Source organism: Paralichthys olivaceus, chromosome 11, assembly GCF_024713975.1.
Source record: "Paralichthys olivaceus isolate ysfri-2021 chromosome 11, ASM2471397v2, whole genome shotgun sequence".
NCBI lineage: Eukaryota > Metazoa > Chordata > Actinopteri > Pleuronectiformes > Paralichthyidae > Paralichthys > Paralichthys olivaceus.
In genome coordinates this window covers 9360186-9379755 of record NC_091103.1, presented here as the reverse complement: position 1 = coordinate 9379755, position 19570 = coordinate 9360186, and the positions used below count along the sequence as shown (strand labels likewise).

Genomic DNA, 19570 nt, shown 5'->3' with positions numbered 1-19570 from the left:
TGCATGAGTCAGAAAGGTCATAACGTCAACGTCACTACTTCAATTCTACTGTAAATCAGTGAGGCCTTGTTGCCCACACAGACACTCCACAGGTGCTGCCCTCAGGTGCAGTATGATTAACAGTGAGGTGAGTAAAGCTGCTGTGTAATGTTTAAAGTATGAGACATCAGATATGACGACATTAGGTAAAGTAAAATCGAGGTAACTTAAAAAATATTAAAATAGATTTCATGAGTATAAGAGGCTTCTGCACACAACTTACAATATGGTTAAACTCAAAATATAAGACCAACAAATAAAACAAGAGAAGATGTTAAAACTGATTCAGACACACACACTTTTTCCACTTTACTAACAAAAGAACTCCCGTACACCCGACCACTAAATCTGAGAGCAGCAAAGAGCAGAGGTTAGGTGCCAACTGTTGGAAAGACGTAAGGCGAGACTCACTGTTAGGCTATTAAGAGAATTAACAAAGTGGTCAGGAGGGGCCAAGTGGCAGAAGAACAGCCTGAAATGGAGAGAGAGGTGAGGGTGTGAAGTGACAGTCAGCACATCTGGTCTCATCAATAATGCAGCGGCCATTTAAACGGCAGTTTGTCGCATATTGAGCGCTGATGACTGAAATCAAGCCTGACACATAAGATGCCATCGGGGAGAGAGATGGGGACATCGGGAGAGAGGGAGGGGCAACAACACCCCAGAAAATGGAAGAAGTTTTTTTTGCGAACGCTTTCAATGACACATTTGATGTAGTGTGTACTGAATAAGATAAAGAGGGGAAAAAAAGTAATATATAATGGTTTGAGATGTGTCGTAGTGTGTGTAGCCTTATCAAAAATTGACTTAAATCATCGCAGTGAGAAACTTGGAAGCTAATAACAAGTAAATACCTGCACAACTCTTAAATCTATTCATCACTTTTATTATTAAAAATGAAAAAGACAGAAGGGTTTGTAGACAAAGCAAAATTAGGCATTATTGTGCCTAATTGACTTGAAAATAGAAGAAACAACTTTGTTGACACTATTTTTCGCTTAACAGTGAACGCAGTGATCTAACAACAAAAGTCAAACAAAAAAAGGTTTACATTATTGACAGTCCACTGCCTTCAAATCTTTCAAAGAAAAAAAAATGTTCTCAGAGACTGGTTCAGCTAGACGTCTATAAACAGTTCATTTTCCTGTGATCAGAGGGTTTCTCAGCACGACGATGACAGAGTCGCCCCTGAGGAACATTTTAGAAATGTAGCGGTCCTTATTCACGGGCTTAGACTTCTTCTTTCCCTTCCCACTCTTGGGAACTTCTGTCCACATCTCCTTCACATTCTCTAAGACCATGTTACAGTGCCTGCAAAGACAGTGATGATGTCAAGAGTTAAAATATAATACAACCAATTCAGAAAGGATTAATGCATGAAATTATATATAATATATACAGATAGTAAATGTTAAAATATTCCTGTAATGATGCCCAAATATTGCCATATGGCATGTATTATTAATTATTTTTTTTAAATCAAGACAGGATTTTGGCAAACTTCTGCATGTAATCATCCATTTTTTTAAATTGAAAATTCATCATGTTTGAAGAAATGACCTGCATTGCAGAAATCTGTTTCTTGATGCATTAAATATGTCTAAAAATGTGATTAAAAAATAAATATATATTTCATGAATTCTTCATTTGCGATAGTTCATATTAAATAGTCCTTTATAAATTCCACAATTGGATGTGATGAGTTATAGCGACAAAGTGGATTGTAAAAAATGTGAATCATCGTAAACAAGTAATATAAACATTAACACATGCAAAATGAACATGACAAATTGAAACCGGATTTATACAACGTAAACTGTATGATTGCAAATAGTGTTGTTATCTATAAGGCACTGATTCAATAATACATAAGGATAGTTGGCTACAATATCAGAGCAGGGAAAATCCACAGAAGAAAAGTAAACCGACCGAGGACATAAAAAAATAACCCTGGACATTTGAGATGATTCAGTAAAATTGCCACTCTTAGTTAGAAATAATAGCCCACATAACAAATATAACAGTAACAGAATACAAATAATATATACTGAAAAAGTATAAAATGTTATATTTGCATGAAAACATGTGTTTTAATCGGATACTGTGCAATCTATTAAACCAGTGACCAGGCTTCATACCTGTCGAAAGCCTTGACTCTTCCTAGCAGCTTCTTGTTGTTGCGGCAGTTGATGAGGACCTGTGTGTTGTTTTTCACTGACTGGGTGAGCACCGACAGAGGGCCGGTGTTGAACTCTTCCTCCTCACGTTTCTGGAGCTCCTCAGGGGTCATCTCTGACTTGGGCTTTGTTAACAAACTCCTGATGAGACACACACACACACACAGAATGGAAATGATAAATAAATAAGCATGATCAATATAAGATATTGGCATTAATCTGAAAGGAATATTGTCACTTATTGACGAAATAACATAAACTGTTTAATCTACACATATTATTTTTCCAGGCTTCAAAACGTAAATAATTAACAAACAGGAAAAACATGGACTCACGCTTTGCAGCTTGGTATTAGCATCTTGCTAGCTAGCATATAGCAATGCCATTGTGTGACTACTGTCTCTTAACTTTTAGATTTAGCATCACATTCATTTCATCAAAGTGAATTCAGCTTTTTGTTTCTGTGACTCTGTGAACACAGTGGCACGGTTCGGTCTGGAATCACACGACGCGACTCAAACAACACAGAAAAGGATTGAACAACTTTAGCTAACCAGCCTCGCTAGCAGGGTTAGCATTCCACAGAGTTAGCAGCGTAGCTAGCGGCTGCTGCAGCTCACAGTTCGGACGCTCAGACTGAAAGCGATCGTCCTCACAGAGACAAACTGATCGCCATCAATACTTACATGGCTGCTGGCTGATCAATACTAGTTTCCCAGGTCGTGTCCCGCTCGTCTTCACAGACTCAGTTCGTATCCGCAACGATTCACGCGTGGATCGAGCTACTTCCGGGTCAACGAGAACGCGCCTCTTGCCGCAAGAATAATTTCCGGGTCATTGCGGTTCTACTGAAAAACACAAATAAACGTGTGTTTAAGATCCGGTTTGTGTTCATGTGGGTGAATCTACTTTGTTTATATGTATAGTACATCCTGCTGCTTCACACTGGCACTGGTGGGAAGTAACTACATTTATCACTCGTTCCCCAGAATTTACATTTCATTCTACTTCATTACAATTCAGAGGTAAGTGATGTAAGAATAAGAATAACTGATTGTTCACTGTTTTGCAGAATTATTATTTGTCAAATTTGAGTTCGAATTTAAAATAAAACATAACAAGTTATAACCTATAAAATTGCTCATACCTCCATCCTGATCTCTCTGAGGGGCCTGTTTATTGGGCCCCTGTTGGCCCCCTTAGGGACCAGCCAGAGCTCTAAACTGCTGGAATCAATGTCAATTAATCAGTCAACTGATTAGTAATATAAGGTAATTTGCATCAATTATGATGATGATTTCTTTATACAAACATGACAGCCTATTTTGAGTATTATAGACTGCTGGTAAATCTGAGTTCCCTCGGGCTTAGTCTAATAATAATAATATTTTCCCACAGTATTGTCTGTAATTTTAGAGATCAATCAATAATTATGAAAAACTATTATTAGATACTATTGATACAATAGTTGATATTATAATATTTTAGTGAAATAATATGACCCACACACACACACACACACACACACACACACACACACACACACAGATGATATTCTTCTCCAGAACTTTTAAACAACTTTGCAATTAATTAAATTATGGATACAGGTTAAAGACAAGGCCCATTGACAGCTGCATACTTTGCCCAGTTGGCTGGTCTAAATACTAAAACATTAAAATATTAATCACACAATCAATGCATCAGATCATCGAAGATAACAATACTCTATATAATATCTGTATAACACTGTCAGGGTCCACATTGTACAACATAATGCGTTGACGACAGTTTTAAATTTGAAACCACATTTTTCTGATAATACAGCATGTACTGTCTGTCACTTAATTTTCAATGAAGGAATCTTGTAATAGAGTTGCTGCATATTTCACTGCTGTTAGTCGATCATAAGGGAATTTGTTGGTGAAGATGAGACGGGAAAGTGATGAGACATAGATTTCCTGATTCATGATCAATAAAAAGACTTAGTTCTTCTAATTCAGGGTGGATCACAGTTTCCTGAAGTTTCTCATGATCATTAACTAAACTTCCTGACCTGTATCTGCATTATCATATACTCTGCAGTGCTGCCGTTTGATTGGCTGACTGGGTTATAGAATAAATAAGCAGGTGTACAGGTGTTCTCTGGTAAAGTGCTCGGTGATTTAACAAACTTAACTCTCTACAGGAATTGTCACAGGAAAAGAGATGGCAGAGGGAGCAGCCAAGGTGAGACGACAGACCCAAACAGGCAAGTCTTTGTTTTCCTCTTTAACACAACAAGAACGAGAGCAAAGTGTGTGTGTGTGAAGGAGAGAGAGGGATGTGGGCTACACTATCTACACAGCCGAAATGAGACATTGAGAGATTGGCTTTCTGGCAAGAGACAGACAGACGCCTGAGGGTGTATAACCCACCCACCTTATTTCAAAAGGTGGCAGGTCTACCTGTGGAGGCCACTTGCTGCAGATAATGGCAGCCTGTGTGCTGCTGAGTGAGACAAGTGTGTGGGGATTGATTTCCAGAGCCGGACCATATCTTAACAGGGCACACCTAGCTCAGCAAAAAGACTAAACATCTTAAACTGTGGAGCAGTGGGCCTGTAAACTGAGCTCAGAGCAGCTTTACTTTCCATTTGATGGAACCGAAGTTACCTGAAAAACACTTTCACCTAATCTACAACGGTGGAATCTGATAAAGAGAAGAAGGAAATATAACGAAATAGCCGATAATGTGGAGGATTTTCTAACAAATGCACTTATTCATATGATGGTCCAAATAAATGTCTTTCTTTGTAGACTGTATGACAAGTTTGAGACAGTGACATGATGCTTTACTGTCGCATGGTCAGTCGTTGTTTGCTGGGGGCTGTGCTCTAGTTTTCTGTTATGTGTGCCCAATTCGTTTTTTCTGTTTGTCAAACTAACATATTGTTCTCACAGTCATATTTTGAAGAATCAAATAAAGCCCTGTTCCAGAGACAACACCTGTTCTTTGCTCAGGGCACTTTCATGTTCCACAGTGCACAGGACAGATGTCTTCTTTTGGATAATCTATCATTTTCCCAATTCCACCAAGGTTTGCATTTCTATATTTGTTCGCAGGATTACGCAAAAACAACTAGTTGCAGCACGAAACTTGGTTGAAGGATGCACTATGGGCCAGGGAAGAACCCATTACCTTTCTGGTGCAGAGCTGAATCCAAGAATATTTTCCCCACTTTTTTTAGCATTGTAAATTAAGGTGTTACATTTCTCAAGAAATAGTGTCAAGGTCTTTATGAATAAATCATAAGGTGTACAGTGCTAATATGTATGAAGAGATGACATTTTGTGGAAATCAATGCTCCAGATTTTTGTGACAAGATTCTTTTGCTGGGGGGGATTTTTATTTGGGTACTATTTGGTAACAAAAAGAGCAGGAACCTAAATTTTAGGTTTTTCAAATTGATATTCCCCTTTGATTTTCTGGGTAGGTGTATTTTGAGATAAAAAATAACATAATTTTCTCATCTTTTGGTTTGTTCCTTACAGCAAAATCAGAGATGGGCTATTTTATGTGGGTTTAATGTGAGCATTTTGCAGAACACGTTATCTACCTGATCTCAATATGCAATATGGTGATGAAGAGGCAGCGTTAGCGGAGGTATGTGCCCTTCTTCTTCTTCTTAATTTTACAATTAATCTTTCTTGGCAAGAGTAAAATATCAATCTGTCAATATAAGAATTAAAAGAGCCAAACCGCCAAACCGCCACCCCCTTTTCTTCAAAACAAAAAGATCACATCTCTTCCCTTTTTGTGACTCCCGAATTCTTATCATTTTTTTTACTGTCCCTTAGTTTAACTATTACTTCTTTCACTGTATACTGATGATGGTGGCAGAATGTCTGTATTTCTTCATTTAAGCAGATGAGCAGCAACAGATTTTAAGCTGTGTGGTGATTAGTCGAGCTGTCAAAGGAGGGATGGTTATTTATTACACTATAACAAACAGTATCTTCTTACTCCTGCCCCAGGGAACACAACTCATACATCTCACAACCTGTTGATTCACATCTCTGTCCCCCTGCGTTCACACTTACTCACGCCAGTAATGAAAATATTATTATCTTCCCATCTATCTAGACCAGGAGTTTGCCAACAGTGGAGTTACCTGATCCAGCCCAGTCTGCTTTAACCACAGGCGACTGTGAATGTGACTGGGCTTGGAGAGGTGATGGGTTTGGGGTCTCGTGATACAAAGAGTCTTCTGTTGAAGAAGGGAGGCAGCCGTCCAAAGAGCTGTTCTGTAATCTGTATTTATCCCCACAAGAACATCTATGTTGTTGTTTTTTTTAAATTTCTGTCAGAGGGTGGAGAGGTGAGGGAAAGTTTAACAGGCTGTGATGTCAGAGCAGATTGAAACATAAGTCAGATCAATAAGATCTACCTGTTGAAGTGACATCACTGTCTGTTGTACATTTCAACTGTTCTTCCTCCAAGAAAAAAATAAAATATGGATCACAAGGGCTCATCACTTAATTAATTGAATCTATTCATGTGTGGGCCTCAAACCTCCAGAGTGAACAACATTAAATAACACAGCCACATAAGAACATTTAACAACTGTACAGGTTTAATGAGGTCAAGGGAAAACACAATTAAAACAGCATTATTTATTGTCTAATTAAATGTAGGCTAATGAAAACAGGGATGTGATGTTATTTAGTTGCAAAATTAACTAAAGGAGCAGATTAATTGTCATTTAATATTATTATTTTTACACAAACATTACTAATTTTTACTTTATTCATTTTGAGAGGATTTTACCTTCTTGGATTAAGGAAAACGATCTTTTAAAATGAACTCCACAGTACATAACTTTCACAACGGTTCAGTTGCTTTTAAAATGTGTTGCTTAACCTGCTGGGTAAAATAACTCACGTCAGACACAGTCATAATTTCTTTTTTTTTAATTATTATTTTAGAAGTAAAATTTTTGTATGGCGTTTTTCAGTAGATCATTTCATAGGATGACATTGGGCCTAAAACAGTGACGCGCAGACATCACTTCAGTTTTTATACTGAAAATGATGATCAATGAAAAGCGTTGGCATAAATAAAGATTATTTCTAAAACATGTACATAGATTCAGTTGACAGATTCAGACCAGGTGGTTGTTTCGGAGCAACTTGCGCAAAAACACAATTTTAAATGAGGCTTGTTAGAAATTTTGAGATTCAATTATTGCGAGATTATACGAGTTATGCGTCATTTTCATTGATTTGACACAAAATTCTCAACACATGCTTTGATGAAATAATAGAAATCTAGTGCAAATACGTTTCAATTCACATTCCTTTAACCATCTTAGCACAAAGTAATTATGAGGGGAAATTGTTACGCTTTTCAAACTCAAGAAATGTAAATATGCAGGTTCTCTTAGGTGTGATATTCGTTGTTCATCTAAATTCTACAGTAATATTTTAAAGGTTATTGGTCATTGATTGTTATGACAGTTGCTCTATTTTTCTATATTCCAGGACGAAGGAGGACTTGGACTGAACTGAGGACAATAGTTTGGAAAGTCGTTACAGCATTCCCCGAGCTCTGAGTGGCCACGACCCTTGGATAAAAAATGTCCCGGAGACGTCTTGGCCGCTGCGAACTCATCTTGGCACGGGCTAAAAGTTGCGGTGCACGGCATTTGATGCGAGTAAAAGTAGCTGGCTTGTCCGGAGATCATGTTAAAAGAACACGGGTCCGACAGCGGCAGCGTGCACGGATGTGGGATGGACGCGGAGAACGCGGTGCAGGCTGCGCCGATCTGGCGGCGGGATTGCGCGCAGCTGACTCCGATGTAGGACATCCCCTGGCGCGTCTGCACGAAACGGTCTGCGTCCGCGGCTGAACTTGCTGCGCTCAACAGGGACCGCTGTGACACAACCGACGCGGCGTGGTTGGAGAAGTGAGGGTGAGCGCTCAGGTAAGTCCCTGCGCCTGAAAGGCTGGTGCGCACCGGTGGTTGTAGGGGCAGAAACGGTGGCACCGGCCAGTAAAACGAACCCGCTGCGGCCAAGGTCACGCTGGTCGCGGTACTGGCGGACAGCAGACGACCTCCTCCTCCGCCTCGCTTCAAGGCGAGCTTGGTCCTGGAACCAGACGCGGTCCTGCGCCGGAGTTTCCCTGACGCGCCACCGATGAAGACGTCCTCGCTGCAGGGGTCCAGCATCCAGTAGTTGCCTTTGCCCGGGTCGTCGTAGTGGCGCGGCACTTTAACGAAACACTTGTTCAGACTCAGGTTGTGCCTGATTGAATTCTGCCAGCCCTGTCTGTTCTGTCGGTAGTAGGGGAAGTTGTCCATGATGAACTCATAGATGCCGTTGAGCGTGAGCCTTCGCTCCGGGCTCTGGCGAATCGCCATCATGATGAGCGCGTTGTAACTGAAAGGAGGCTTCTCACCTTTTAAGCTTTCCTCGGCTCCAACATTGTGCTTTGATTCATCCTTATTTCCTTCTCGTTTCCCTGTCGCAGTCGCCTCTTTACTCTCTATTTTAGTGCACTGTTTGGGAGTTTCACACTTTATGTCGCTCTCACACTTCTCTGGACTGGATCTCCCTGGATGCGCCATTACGCGCAGTTTCTGGGACGCAGACGGGGACTCCTGGTCGCTCATCACCCCTTCTCGTCTCCACAACAGGCTGCTGATGCTGAACGAAGACTTGTGGAACAATCGCTCTGCAGAACTTTTCAATTTGTCTTCCATCTCAAGGGTTGGAAGTTGCTCCTAAAGACCTTAAAAGCTGTTGGAGGATCGGAGCAGAGCTGCTCAGTGAGCGCGCAGAGAGAAGAGGCGCTGCATTCAGAGGCGTGAGGAGCCAAAGACGCACTGGCCAGACAGCGTGACAACAAATGCGCATGATCAGCAACCCGGGGCACGTTACCCGCAAAAAGTAGTGCATTACTTTGATACTGCAAGGCAAAATATCTGGGGGAGCAAATTGAGCATGATCCAGACTTCCCATCCTCATTTTAGAACAAAACAACAAATCGATTCCAAAGTTTTTCTCCATATAGCTACACCAGATTCCCAAGATGATAATGCATCTAAATGTTTAAAATGAACACGTAGGCTACCCTTTACTTCTACGTCATATTTTTAAGCATAATAGTAAACTCAATTATAAATCAGCAGGTAACGGATAATGTGGCATGTTCACAGACCGTGCCAGGAGACCCTTGGGATGAAAAATGAAATGTGTGTGCTGTCAATCTGTGTGACTGATCGGTGAACTCTGCAGCTTCAATTATAACACTTCCGTGACTCATGAAACTCAACCCCCTTACACGCACCTTGCCCTCTGGGCTGCAGGCCTCATCCTCTCCCCTCGTTCCTCTGTGCAGCTCCTTGTTGACACCATCATCTGGCAAAAAAACAAAACAGTGATTAAAAGAAAGGAGGAGGAGGTGAAGCCTGAACCATCATGTTGGTAATAAGACAAACACTCATTTACCAGCAAAGGACAAGATGCAAAAATGGATGAGAAATAAATACACCATGACTGTAGTTTGTACATATCACATGCTCTTTATAATGTAGTCCAAATAAATAATAGAAAGATATAACTGATATGTGCATATGTATATTTGAGTTCTTTACATGATATGTACTTGATACATATTAAATACTATAACACAGACTCTAAATAAACAGAAGCCTTCTTTGTAAAGCCAAACATATGATTGTAAAGTTACTTCACACCTAAAAATCGGCAGACGACTCACAACAAATACTGGAATTTATTAGTGTTGATTTAACATGTGTCCCCGTGACATTCAGCCATCACCCTGAAACTGAAGCAGCTGAATGGAATTCAGCCACATTTCATTTTACCCATAGTAGAGTGGTGCAAATGTTTTTCAGAGCATCCAATCCAATAAAGGATAAAAGCCATGTGTTATAAACAGTGACATGTAAATAGTTTTGCATCAATACTGGCTCACAGACGGGGAGACAGATAATTATGGATTTTCACTCAACTATTTCTTGTTCCCCCCACACATGAACATTTGACACTAATTCTTTCATCTTGCAAGTTGTCCATGCACCAGCAGTTTCTTTAGTTAACTGTCACTTGGAACAGCTGATTTGCAACGGCAGTAGGCTGATTAAAAAAAGAAGTCAGTATGCTCTGTATGGCCATGTGTATGCTGCACTATACCGCCTTTGCTTTTCTACTGTAACATGTCACAATGTGCGCTGTGAAAAAGAAAAGGCCTTGGGCTTTTCCCATAAAACGGCAGCTCATGACCTCAGAAGTGAATGGAGCATGTTCAGACAGCCGACTAACATTTTATTGTCGTCCCCGGGCTCAGTAAATACAAAAGAGTTCAAAAGCTTTAACTGTAAATGATGCTACAGAACAAACATGCACAGGTAGCGATGTTGCTGCAACTCCTGCTAATCAATGCAAGCTGTTTCTTATTCAGTAGCAGAGGTTTGATGTCCCTTTTGTCTGAGGCCCCCAATGTCTCTCGAAACACCCCTGCACACATTCTTTGTGTTGTGTATTTTTCTGATGACGTTTATGAAACACTCCCCCTGCCATGTCTGTGCTCTTTCTTACATTTACCTGTGACCGAGACTTGACCTTTTCCCAAATCATGAAGTATCAGTTACATTTTCAGGTATAAGGTTATGGTGACATAACCTTATACCTGAAAAGACAAACACCTGAAAAACACCATACGATACGCCTATTTTCATGATATATGAGTATATTTATGTGTGTATGTATATATATATATATATATATATATATATACTATTTGAGTTATGTAAGTGTTTATGACACTGCAAAAAATAAAGTTTGTGCATTGAAATCAGTCCTGATACTAAAATTGATAAAAACGGATTCTAAAGGATTTTCCAACAGTAAAAGCCAGTGCAGGCTCTGAAAGGGGCAAAGGTCATAGAGAAAAGAAAAAACAATATAGATTAGATGTATTTGTGACCACTCACAGTAGAAAGTATGGACAATTTCTTCTACTATAAAAGTAACAGGCCTGAACCACCTTAGACAACAGGCCATGCTTTACCTTACTTATATTTCAAATCTTGTTAATTTCATCAAAGCTGTAGTAACTTGTTACGCTGGGTGTTTTACTGGGTCATACACCAGACATCAGGCGTGACGACCAGAACAACACATATAAACTGTTACCATTATAACCTCCCTTCGGTCAATTCGATAGGGGCCTCCCTCTATAATCCCCTGTTCTCACAAGTGAGCACTTGCTGGGAATGTTTCAGGCGCTGCAGAGAGCAGGCACTGCTGTCTCAACACTTGTAATCCCCATAGATGGTTTTCTCTGTTCTCTCCTCCACACAAAGACAACCTGTTGGCCTTTATAAAACACATACATTGTTATTTTAATTCATTCCGTTAGAGGACTACTGCTCAAGTGTTTGTGACCCAGATGGTGAAATCCAAGCAGCAGCGCAACGCAATGGTTAAACTTTGACCTTTTTGGTCACAGAGAGAATTCCCCACAGGAATTAACATCTACCTACTTATTCCACAAATGTCTTTTTGTCTGCATGTGGAATAGAAATCTCGACTTCACACTTGCCATGTATATTCATTATGGCCCAGGGAAGTGCTGTATCTAATTAATAATAATAATGACAATAATAATAATTAACAGCTTTGACTGTTGAACATGTCATCCTCTAAAAACCTACAGTGATGGTCTGTCATGGCAGCAGCACTCACAGAATCACTTCCTGTTTGGCAATTTAGTAAAGTAAAAACACAATGTGCAGTACTTAAAAATGAATTACAGAGATCTTATTATGAAAAGTTGTTAACATGAGTCTGAAGATTGTGTCGCTTACTTAACAGACCTCTGAAATAGCTGACGTGTAACGAAAAAATACTAAAGTTCAATAAAACGTTCAAAATAATATATGAGGCTCATGCCTGAAAAGAAACGAAGCAAATTCAGTTTAATTTTATAAAAAAACTAAATTTTCACTACAGATAAACCAGGTAGGATTACTGCAGTTTTCTACCTTCACTCTGCATCATACACTGTAAATGAAAAGCTCTCCTCACAAACAATTAAAAAATGACAGTATATTGTAGAGCTGTCTCACCAATGACGAGGAATAATTATGAATTATCTCCGGAGCATTAACACAGGCCAAGAAAACAGCCCTTCCCAAATATGCAGGTTTACAACGCATACTGCATTCGTTTTATCAATTTATCAAATAATCTGAATATTAGTAACAACTGGTATTTATTTCCAAAAGCTTGCTGTAAGAATGGGTTAAATTCTAGGAAATGTTTAGTTTGCACCGCAGTCCTCTGACAACAATATAAAACAAAGTATTCCAAATTTAAAATGTGTCGTATACCACAAAAATATTGCACTTGGATTCAGAAAAAAAAAATTCTGACAGTCTTTTAACATATGTTAAATTACAGTCAACATTTTGTCCTTCTTGGCTGGGGGAGCCTTTTGGTGTCATCTTCCCATGGTCTCAGTGTTCATATTGCACATATCTCTTTTTAGTTTTTAGAATATCTTTATACTGGTCCCTATTTTTTTATTTTATATAATATCTTTATGCTTATGCAAAACACACCAAAGCAACTTCCTTGTATGTGTAATTTCTGATGACTTCCTCTGAGAGAAAAAGGCTGACAACCCATTGTGAAATCTATGCGACATCTTTCTTCAACACAAGCATTCCCTTCGTTAAGAGGAGACTGAGAAACGACCAGAAGGAATCCTCCACCAACATGGACAGCAGGATTTAAGTGGTGCCCCTCAGTTTTGGTAGTGCAGCATAAAGTTTCTCTCCTGGACATTCTGTGTTAGCCAAGTCTCTGTGTCCAAACAGAGCAAAGTCTTTACACAAAAAGCCCTGGGAAACTCCAGACTGCAGCAGCTGCTTGACCGCCAGTAACGCCTCTTCGCTTGGTTCATCATCTGAAATCAAAAACAAAAAGCATATTATCTCTGTTCTGTAAGCTCAAAACTGTAGCTCTTTATGCTACTATACACTATAGACATAATGAGCTCAGAGGTGGGAAGAAACAAAATATAAATCCTTTATTTTTTTAGTCTCTACATTTTAACACAAATATCTGTACTTTCAACTCCTTACATTTTGTAAACAGGCTCATTACTTTCATTTTAATTCATTTGAGAGGATTTTTTAAAGATGATTTTGCATTATTGAATGTCTCCTTCCCATCAGGACAGATTTCAACCTGAATGGACAACAACACAGAAAAGACGATTCCTTGTGCTACATCTCTTACACACGCCCTAAGTAACACGGTGTAAAAGACGCATCAAGACGAAACAGACAGAGGGAGATTCTACGAGATGAAGAAGCAGAGCAACAAAACATTCTCCATCCCTGGCCTTATTCAAATTAAGAATACTTCTTTCAACATATTGTACACATTTCCTCCTGGAACATTTTCAATGCTCACAAATCTTTTCTTGCTTCAACCTGTTTTTAGTTTATTGCTTCTTATCCTATTTGAACTAAGAGTGGTTTAACAAGTCTCAAATTATATTCATTTGACGTGAGTCTCCGTTTGCTTTGCACAGATACAGCTGGTAGAAATAAGGGAAACTTTAAACTTCCTGTACCTTTCAGTGCCTCTACTTTTCTACTTTTACTTGAGTAAAGAGAGGGCAGAGGGTGTCGCACCTTGTTAAAACCTTTGAGGCACATTTGTGAATGTGGGCAATACAAATAAAATGTGAATGATTGTTTGACTTCAACTTGAGTTAAGACTGTGTGTACTCCACCTCTGGGTGTGCTGTTGTATCAATACAATGGCAAAAGAAAATAGCTTACTGTTGAAATTGCCCATGAAGGCAATGCCCAGTGAGTCATGATTGTTGCCTTTGGAATGTGCCCCCAGAGCACCCCAGCCACGACCCTCGAACACGATGCCGTCTCTTTCAACGAGAAAACTGAAACAAACACAAAGTATTGCTGAGAATCTGTTAAGACTGAAAACTGGCAGAAACCAAACGTCCATGACGAGTTAAAGGCAAAGCTACTCACTTATATCCAATGTCACTGAAGCCTCTCTCTGTCATGTGAGCTCTCTGGATGCTGAAGATCTGCTTCTTACACTCCTCCAGGCCTCTGCAGCTTGGGAAAGCAGTGTGGTGTATGACAACTCTCCTGGCCGAGCTCTTCAGTCTCTCCTCCTGTTCAGGTGGAGCTGCTCGCCACTGCGCCCTTGACACAATCCTCACTTAAAGACAATCAGAAGCATATTCTAAATAAAACGTTGACTTACCTCTCCATTAAAAATGTAATCAGCAGTAATCATTGAACTAGACACGGCTGTTTGTTGTCATACCGTTTTGCTCCATGACTTGGTGCCTGTTGTCTTCAGTTGTGCTGACTGACGAGCAGCGGAATGCAGCTGCCTTATCAAAGAGCCTGGTTTTTCAGGAGGTGTGGTCATGGGCAGTACACTTCCATGTTATTTTCCATGCCTGAGTAATCGTCTGCAGTTACACAACAACTGAAATGGTTTGGAATATACATTTGTAGAAAGAGGAAGTGGGATTGAAACAAAATATTCAATGTGGTTAACTTCACGTGAGAAACAAATAAGGCGTAACCCTGTAAACTGTATTGAAAACTGTAGATGACAATTATCTCTCTATGCTGCCAAAAGCGTGTGTGTGTGTGTTTAAATAAAGACTCAGAGACATCTTAAACAACTGATTCTTTTAATCTAACAAAACACATCTGAAAATGACAACTGTTAAAAAATAACTGACACGAAGATCAGCTTCACTCCGTCCACCTGTGTCCACAGTGAGGAGCCGTACAGACGTAGTACAGTCTCATGGCGTCCTGGAGGAAAAACACAGCGTTTGTTAAAACAGTACGTCTTCTATTTAGTTTATGAAATCCAAACAGAAGATTTGTGGATGACAAAGCCAATATATTTCCTTTCTGACTTTTTAATAATTGACTTTGGTGGGATGGTGGGTGTAGATGAAGATGTAGTGTAGATGAAGGTGGGCAGTTAGGTACAATATTGCACTCAAACCGTTTCATTAGCAAGTTGAAAATGACGAGCTGACCATAGAAGGCAGATAAACTCATCCAGACACACCTTATCTAAAGACTACAGGTCATGCACAGTGTATTTAATTCATAGTTACCTCTGCCTTCATACTGTGGGACTGGAAGAACACTGCCTCCTTGTGACCACATCTGGGAAGAGACATGGTTTGAGCAAAATGTCAGAAAATACTTTTCACAACCAGTAAGAGTCTAAAAGTAAATTACTGTGTTCTATAGGTAAATGAATGTTTATGCTGGGGAACAAATACTAAGTTTTTCAAATGTGTACCAAAACTATTCATTAAAAATACAAGAGTGTCACTCAGTAGATTGCATACTTCCAACAAGGCCCAACAGTTACCTTATAGAACCATGTTTAAATTTACTATATCCGTATTTCTCACACAATGATAAGGTCTTTTCCCCTTGTTATGCCCCACCCCTCCACAAATGTTCATGGAAATTGCTTGAGTAGTTTTTCATAATCCCACAAACAAACAAAAAATGCAGACAAAAACATAACCTTCTTGGGTAGTCAGTGATGTCATTGGACTCAACAACATTTAAACATTATATTAAGTTTTCTTCTGTCTCACATATAACAAGAGGCAACTTGTGAAGTCTGATATCAACACTGAGTCAAATCTATGGTGGCTGAGAGAGCTCATTGCAAAGCAACTTAATCTTAATACTTAAAACACAACTAAATACAGAAAGGTACAAAGTGAGACACAAAAAAAGCAATGGACCCTGATGGGACACACAAAAGGCCACAACTGTGTAAGGAGCACGTATTTGCAACAAATGGAGAAATAGAAAATACTATATTGTCTACCTTTATCAAGGCAGAAATGTGTCTTTGCTTACATGTGCAAAAAGTGTAATTAAAAGGTCGATTCAAATATCTGAATATAAACACAATGTTGAAACAAGAAAATGTGGAAACAAACAGTCTGTACTACCAATTCAATTAAAAGAGGTTAGCTGGTTGGTCAAGAATTAAACAGCCAGTAAATAGAAGGCACGCAATTAATGGGAGATCCTGAAAATGCTCAAATTTAATTATAATTTTGTCTTACATTATTCAGGTAGAGAGAAGGAAATTTTGTGTGTGGTATAACTCACTTGGGACAGGGATGATCCTCTGTTCTTGGTAAAGTTGGATCCTGAGATACATCAGCGATGATCTGCGTCAGCTCACTGCAGAAAAAAAAAAAGTTGAATATGCAATGTCAGCACATTGGAAACATGTTTCTTTCAACATTTTGGTTCCACCATGATGGAAAAGCCATGTAATGTCCATGTGAAGAGTTATGCACACTTGTAATAATGTATTAGTTGTTACACAACAAGCAGGTTACATATAAAAACAGAAATGAAACTAGGATTGATAAAACTGTATTAAGTAACTTTTCAAAATCACATTCTTAGTCATTTGTTGGCCAGTGTGGTTTATATTACTCACTCAACCTCGTGTGTGATCTTATTGACGTATATGCAGCTGTTGTCTGCCTCTTGTTGGTAGTCACAATTCCTGCACTGTGGGTTGAGATCATTCCAATTACAAACAAAACAGGACAAAACGGTGGACATTTATGCACACAGCCGTCTCACAAGCTCTCAAAGCAATCAAAACTGCAGTGGCAGGTCAGCAAACAGCGGCAGGTCAGTGGCAGCTGCCACGTGTGGTGTCTGCGCTCTTCATTAGGGAACACTCATCACAGTCTTGCTGTTAATTTGGTTTCATTACTCAGCAAAAAATACTTAGACCTCACAACTCTTATGAGGATGTATTTATTTATTTAATTTATCTGTTTAATGCAAGATAAAAACTGAATTTGAATATATGCCTCTATTTTGAAAGACAGATATATTTTAGTTATTGTTATTGATTTCATTTCATGAAATATTAAGGCTTTAAAAAACAAAGTGTATAAATATGTATCTTGGAGTTCAAGATATTTTGTATGTTCATGTTGATATATACTTTATATCAGGGGTCACCAACACGGTGCCCGCGGGCACCAGGTAGCCCCCAAGGACCACATGAGTAGCCCGCAGGCCTGTTCTAAAAATAACACAACTCACCAGTGAGCTGCATCTAAAATTTGATATGCATTTCTAAATAAATTAAATAATTTATTTCTTATACTGTCAAATTTTTATTCCCATATTGAAGTTGACTATTGACTATGATTTGTTTAAAGGGTTGGTCAGTGCCTCGTGACAATGGGACATTTTTCTTATGAAATGTTGTAGAATTGATCATCTGAAAATGTAAACAATTGCTGAGATTAATAGAAATAAAGTTGTGAATATTGATATAATCTGTTTCCCTTGTTAGGTCACTGTTGATGATTATTGTGAAAAATCATTAACGTGATCAGTGTCTTCACATAGATGAGTATCATTTATCATTAATAATAATATATACCTAAAGGCAAACTGAGCTAATGTGTTATTTCAGAAGAGTGTATCAAACTGAAGTCGCTCTCAGTTTCAAAAAGGTCGGTGACCCCTGCTTTATATTATCAGCAATCTGTGAATTTTCTTTGATCCCCAGACACTCACACTCAAGATACAATTTTTTAAATAATTATATCACAAGTCGCAATATAAATAGTTTCATCTAGTTGTGCAGTGCTAGTAGGATCAGAGTTTATGAGCTAAATGTAACTTATTGTAAAACTACGTTTGAATGTTGAGGTGGCGATGAACCTAAGAAGCAGTGGCCATTCTTCATTTTCTGCTTGTCTAGAGAAAAACCCACCAGGGACACAGGGACATGTTTGACGTGATTTCATCAGGACTCATTCGCAGAGGACGATCATCGACTGTCTGTCTAAATCGATGTGTTATTTAAAAGTCACCTCAACACTCAGCTGTGTTTTCGGTCTTCAGGTCAAATCTCTGAAGGAGCACAGAGGGAACTGTGAAACTACAGCTGTGATGGACTCGTAACTTCTTATGATACAGACAAGAGGCACGATCAGCCCCCGACAACGAGACACTCACCGCATAAAGCAGGACACGGTTCTCCTTGTCTTCTTTCGGGTACAACATGTTGTTACTGCAACACAGAGCCGGTGTGTTTAGTGGTTTAAATCCCAGCTCAACAAAGTCAGTTTCACGTGCAGCAGCTAGTAGCTAGCTAGTTAGCTCGGTAGACTTATCTAACCTCCATTTGGCCACAGACTCACCATTCTTGACAAAACCGAATCCCGACAAACCCTGGCTCGTAGGTTCCAGTGTCGAGATCCATCGGAGAAACTAGTGATGGAAGAAAAACTTGACAAATGAGAAGAGCGTGAGGTTCAGTCACTGCGCTCAGCCGCCAGCGCGTCCAGCCGTTTGAAAACACACCATCTGCGCATGCGCTGTGGAATAATATGTGATCACCTCAGCGACAGCGCCTCCTATGAGTTGGAGGACGGATGTATTATTATTATTATTATTATTATTAATATTATATATATTTTAAATTATGATTATTGGGAGAAAGCACACCCTCATCATCGTCATTATTATTGTTGCTGTGCGGTTCATGATGATGTTTTTTGTTGTTGGTTTTTTTTGTATATCAATTGACAAACACTGTAACTGTCATTGAAACTCAATTATTGAGGCAAAGGCACAAGCGTTAGCTTTGGTTAATAAGACGACCTACACACAAACACATGATTTCACATATGAAAATGACAACAGACACACAACTCAAACAAAAGCCCACACCTTCAAATCAATGTAACATCAGGGTAAATCAAACTGCTGCAGCATAAAGAAAAAAATGACATTGACTTAATTGATATTATGAGTCCGATGTTAATTACAAAACCCCACAAACACAGTGTTATTATCTTCTGGCCACTTGGGTGCATTTATCAGCCAGACAGTTAAAAAACAGTGCAGTATACTAAAACTAAAGTGTAAGAGAAGTGTATATGAATGTAAAATTGATGGTGAACAGGATAGTGGCTGAGAAAACTGATTTCAAGAACGTAGATGAATACTGAATGATTAACAATATCCTAAATAATTTCAGTGTTTCTGTCTCTGGCCTCTTGCCAAGACAGCAGATGTTTTAAAAAAAGGTATTGTTGGTTTTCAGTCATAAAATGCCAAAACACTGATTTGCAGCACTGCACTCCTCAGTAAAGTGGTTGAGGATACGTATGAAAATAATTGTTAAACCAATATACTTGAATGTGGGTAAAATCAACGCCCACATATTTATGTAAAAGCACTTGAATTA

At 39.1% G+C, this 19570-nt stretch overlaps 4 protein-coding genes across 5 annotated transcripts; all 4 read right to left on the bottom strand.

Annotated features, from left to right (window-relative positions):
* Nucleotides 1-904: 904 nt before the first annotated feature.
* snrpd2 (small nuclear ribonucleoprotein D2 polypeptide) lies at nucleotides 905-3062 on the bottom strand. 2 transcript variants are annotated; one of them, XM_020094820.2, is made up of 3 exons: nucleotides 2903-3062; nucleotides 2178-2357; nucleotides 905-1350 (listed from the first exon to the last, which is right to left on the bottom strand). In XM_020094820.2, coding segments are annotated over exons 1-3 (357 nt in total). In that variant the 5' UTR covers nucleotides 2905-3062; the 3' UTR covers nucleotides 905-1175. The 2 variants fall into 2 exon arrangements, with proteins under 2 accessions (XP_019950379.1, XP_019950378.1); XM_020094819.2 differs by lacking the exon at nucleotides 2903-3062 and adding an exon at nucleotides 2552-2883.
* A 3300-nt stretch (nucleotides 3063-6362) lies between these two features.
* On the bottom strand, nucleotides 6363-11182 carry foxg1c (forkhead box G1c). The gene has a single exon (XM_069534732.1). It carries the CDS (start codon nucleotides 8956-8958, stop codon nucleotides 7717-7719), a length of 1242 nt encoding a protein of 413 aa, XP_069390833.1. The 5' UTR covers nucleotides 8959-11182; the 3' UTR covers nucleotides 6363-7716.
* A 1005-nt stretch (nucleotides 11183-12187) lies between these two features.
* Nucleotides 12188-14806, bottom strand: pglyrp5 (peptidoglycan recognition protein 5). Its single transcript, XM_020094954.2, has 4 exons — nucleotides 14597-14806; nucleotides 14293-14488; nucleotides 14080-14198; nucleotides 12188-13193 (listed from the first exon to the last, which is right to left on the bottom strand). Exons 1-4 carry the CDS (start codon nucleotides 14607-14609, stop codon nucleotides 13018-13020), a joined length of 504 nt encoding a protein of 167 aa, XP_019950513.2. The 5' UTR covers nucleotides 14610-14806; the 3' UTR covers nucleotides 12188-13017.
* Nucleotides 14807-14958: 152 nt separating this feature from the next.
* Nucleotides 14959-18743, bottom strand: polr2i (RNA polymerase II subunit I). The gene is made up of 6 exons (XM_069534741.1): nucleotides 18519-18743; nucleotides 18334-18388; nucleotides 16784-16857; nucleotides 16444-16518; nucleotides 15417-15468; nucleotides 14959-15102 (listed from the first exon to the last, which is right to left on the bottom strand). The coding sequence occupies exons 1-6, from the start codon at nucleotides 18578-18580 to the stop codon at nucleotides 15040-15042; spliced, it is 381 nt and encodes a 126-aa protein (XP_069390842.1). The 5' UTR covers nucleotides 18581-18743; the 3' UTR covers nucleotides 14959-15039.
* Between the last annotated feature and the right edge of the window lie 827 nt (nucleotides 18744-19570).

Bases quoted from the DNA above. Each gene is read 5' to 3' on its own strand.
- snrpd2 (XM_020094819.2), bottom strand. From the start codon at position 2,589: ATGCTAGCTAGCAAGATGCTAATACCAAGCTGCAAAGC. The intron at 2,358-2,551 runs GTGAGTCCATGT...GTGTCTCATCAG, and splicing joins CTAATACCAAGCTGCAAAGC to GAGTTTGTTAACAAAGCCCA. The intron at 1,351-2,177 runs GTATGAAGCCTG...CTGTCTTTGCAG, and splicing joins AGAGTCAAGGCTTTCGACAG to GCACTGTAACATGGTCTTAG.
- foxg1c (XM_069534732.1), bottom strand. From the start codon at position 8,958: ATGGAAGACAAATTGAAAAGTTCTGCAGAGCGATTGTTCCACAAGTCT.
- pglyrp5 (XM_020094954.2), bottom strand. The intron at 14,199-14,292 runs GTGAGTAGCTTT...TGTTTGTTTCAG, and splicing joins TTCAGTGACATTGGATATAA to TTTTCTCGTTGAAAGAGACG. The intron at 13,194-14,079 runs GTAAGCTATTTT...TTTTGATTTCAG, and splicing joins CTTCATGGGCAATTTCAACA to ATGATGAACCAAGCGAAGAG.
- polr2i (XM_069534741.1), bottom strand. From the start codon at position 18,580: ATGGATCTCGACACTGGAACCTACGAGCCAGGGTTTGTCGGGATTCGG. The intron at 16,858-18,333 runs GTGAGTGTCTCG...CTCAACCCACAG, and splicing joins ACCGTGTCCTGCTTTATGCG to TGCAGGAATTGTGACTACCA. The intron at 16,519-16,783 runs GTGAGTAATATA...TTTTTTCTGCAG, and splicing joins AAGATCACACACGAGGTTGA to TGAGCTGACGCAGATCATCG.